General features: G+C 54.6%; 1 protein-coding gene across 1 annotated transcript in view; it reads right to left on the bottom strand.

Annotated features, from left to right (window-relative positions):
- Positions 1-2,660, bottom strand: part of CDK5RAP1 (CDK5 regulatory subunit associated protein 1) — a 34,350-nt gene that overhangs the window by 14,306 nt on the left and 17,384 nt on the right. Inside the window, exon 7 of the mRNA XM_015420886.1 lies at positions 1,798-1,918. Within this exon, the coding sequence (XP_015276372.1) occupies positions 1,798-1,918 (121 nt within the window). The remainder of the gene's footprint in view (positions 1-1,797; positions 1,919-2,660) is intronic.

Genomic DNA, 2,660 nt, shown 5'->3' with positions numbered 1-2,660 from the left:
GAGGAGGAGGAGGAGGAGGAGGAGGAGGAGATTGGATTTACACCCTGCCCTTCACTTGGAGTCTCAGAGCGGCTTACAAACTCTTTTCCCTTCCCCTCCCCACAACAGACACCCTGTGAGGTGGGTGGGGCTGAGAGAGCTCTGACAGAAACGGCTCTTTTTCAAGGACAGCTGTGCCAGAGCTTGTGACTGACCCAAGGTCATCCAGCGAGGTGCAAGTGGAGGAGTGGGGAATCAAACCCGGTTCTCCCAGATTAGAGTCCGCACACTTAACCACTACACCAAACTGGCTTAGAGGGAGCATTGGCTGAGTGAGAGAACTTGTGGCTGACCCAAGGTCACACCAGCAGCTGCATGTGGAGGAGTGGGGAATCAAACCCGGTTCTCCCATATTAGAGTCCACACACTTAACCACTACACCAAACTGGCACTGGAGAACTGGAAGCCATCTGGAAAAAGAAATGATAGCTGATTGTGGAATCAACACTCTGCCCACCGAGTTTCAGGAATACAACCTCTGCAGACGTCTGTAAGGTGTCAACCAACGCTCCCTCTCAGCTGTGGAGTCTTGTGAGCAAAAATTCTACTTTGTGAGCTACCGGCTTTAAAGTGGTGAGCGAGCGATTTGGCTGCTGCATAAATTAGTTTGTTCTGAAGCCCTCCTTCCTTTTTTTTTTTAAATATACCTTTTTATTCATTTCCCCCCAACAATTTTAACAACAGCTTTTGGCACTCAAAAGAGTCACAAAATGAAAAACGAGTCATGTAACAGTTGTCAACTAACATATACATAAACAGTTTCGACACACCACTTTAAAAGATTGAAATAACTGCCATGAATTCACTTGAAAATATGCAGTCATTAAAAAACCTTTTTTTACATACGGAACTGGGAAACATAGGAACATCAGAAGAGCCCTGCCGGATCAGACCAGTGAGGGTCCATCTACTCCAGCCTCCTGTCTCACACAGGGGCCAGCCAGTACCTCTGGAGGGCCAACAACAGGGCAGAGAGGCCGAGGCCTTCCTAAGAACATCAGAAGAGCCCTGCTGGATCAGACCAGGGAGGGTCCCTCTAGTCCAGCCTCCTGTCTCACACAGGGGCCAGCCAGTACCTCTGGAGGGCCAACAACAGGGCAGAGAGGCCGAGGCCTTCCTAAGAACATCAGAAGAGCCCTGCTGGATCAGACCAGGGAGGGTCCCTCTAGTCCAGCCTCCTGTCTCACACAGGGGCCAGCCAGTACCTCTGGAGGGCCAACAACAGGGCAGAGAGGCCGAGGCCTTCCTAAGAACATCAGAAGAGCCCTGCTGGATCAGACCAGGGAGGGTCCCTCTAGTCCAGCCTCCTGTCTCACACAGGGGCCAGCCAGTACCTCTGGAGGGCCAACAACAGGGCAGAGAGGCCGAGGCCTTCCTAAGAACATCAGAAGAGCCCTGCTGGATCAGACCAGGGAGGGTCCCTCTAGTCCAGCCTCCTGTCTCACACAGGGGCCAGCCAGTACCTCTGGAGGGCCAACAACAGGGCAGAGAGGCCAAGGCCTTCCCCTTATAGGAACCTCAGAAGAGCCCTGCTGGGTCAGACCAGGGAGGGTTCCTCTAGTCCAGCATCCCGTCTCACACAGGGGCCAGCCAGTTCCTCTGGAGGGCCAACAAAAGGCAGGGAGGCCGAGGCCTTCCCCGAAGCGAAGGTGAAAAACTGCACCCATCAGCCTGGGTGAGCCGGTCCTCCACAAAGCGTCCAGATGCCCAGAGAGGCCCACCCCACAGGTGGGGAAGCATGAAGCGGCTCTGCCTCACCTGATCTGACAAGAGCTGCACTTCCTGGAGGATGGAGGCGACGGGCCGACTCCGCTCGCGGCCACGGGTGAACGGCACGATGCAATAGCTGCACATGTTATCACAGCCGCGCATGATGGACCTGCGGGATGGAACAAGAGCAGTACAGAGAGTCAGATGCTGGCAAGGCAGGCTCAATGGGGCACACCAAGCTGCCTTGGACTGAACCAGACCCTCGGTCCATCACGGTCAGTATTGTCTACTCTGACTGGCAGCCGCTCTCCAGGGTCTCAGGCAGATAAAAGTCTTTCCCATCACCTCCTGCCTGATCCTTTTTAACTGGAGATGCCGGGGATTGAACCCGGGACCTTCTGCATGCAAAGCTGAGGATTTTCCACTGAGCCACGGCTGCTCCCATGGTAGTCATGAAAATCTGGGTCTACTCTGATGGGTTCTCCAGGGTCTCAGGAAGAGATCTTTCACTATCACCTGCTAACTGGTCCTTTTCACTGGAGATGCCAGGGATTGAACCTTTCCTGCAGGAGTGCACAGGAGCGGAGCTCTGGCAGTAAAGAGCCCAGGGGGCGGGCACATGCAACAAGCCCCACCCCCTGCTCCCAGCAGCCCTCAGTCAGAGCAAGACGCAGCCAGGTAAGTTGCAGAGCTCCCCCCGGCCCCTTGCCCCAAAAAAGTCCAGTAGCATTTTTAAGACCAAGTTTTATTCAGGTACAAGCTCTCCCTCCTCTGTGAGGACAGATCTGCACGTTCTCCCCCCCCCCCCAGCCTTCTGGCCTAAAACAGTCCAGTGGCACCTTTAAGACCAAGTTTTATTCAGGTACAAGCTCTCCCTCCTCTGCCAGGACAGATCTGCACGTCCCCCCCCC

This window comes from Gekko japonicus, unplaced genomic scaffold (genome assembly GCF_001447785.1).
Source record: "Gekko japonicus isolate JY-2015 unplaced genomic scaffold, Gekko_japonicus_V1.1 scaffold2388, whole genome shotgun sequence".
Lineage (NCBI taxonomy): Eukaryota > Metazoa > Chordata > Lepidosauria > Squamata > Gekkonidae > Gekko > Gekko japonicus.
Note: the sequence above shows the minus strand (reverse complement) of the source record. Positions and strands in the feature narration are given on the sequence as shown.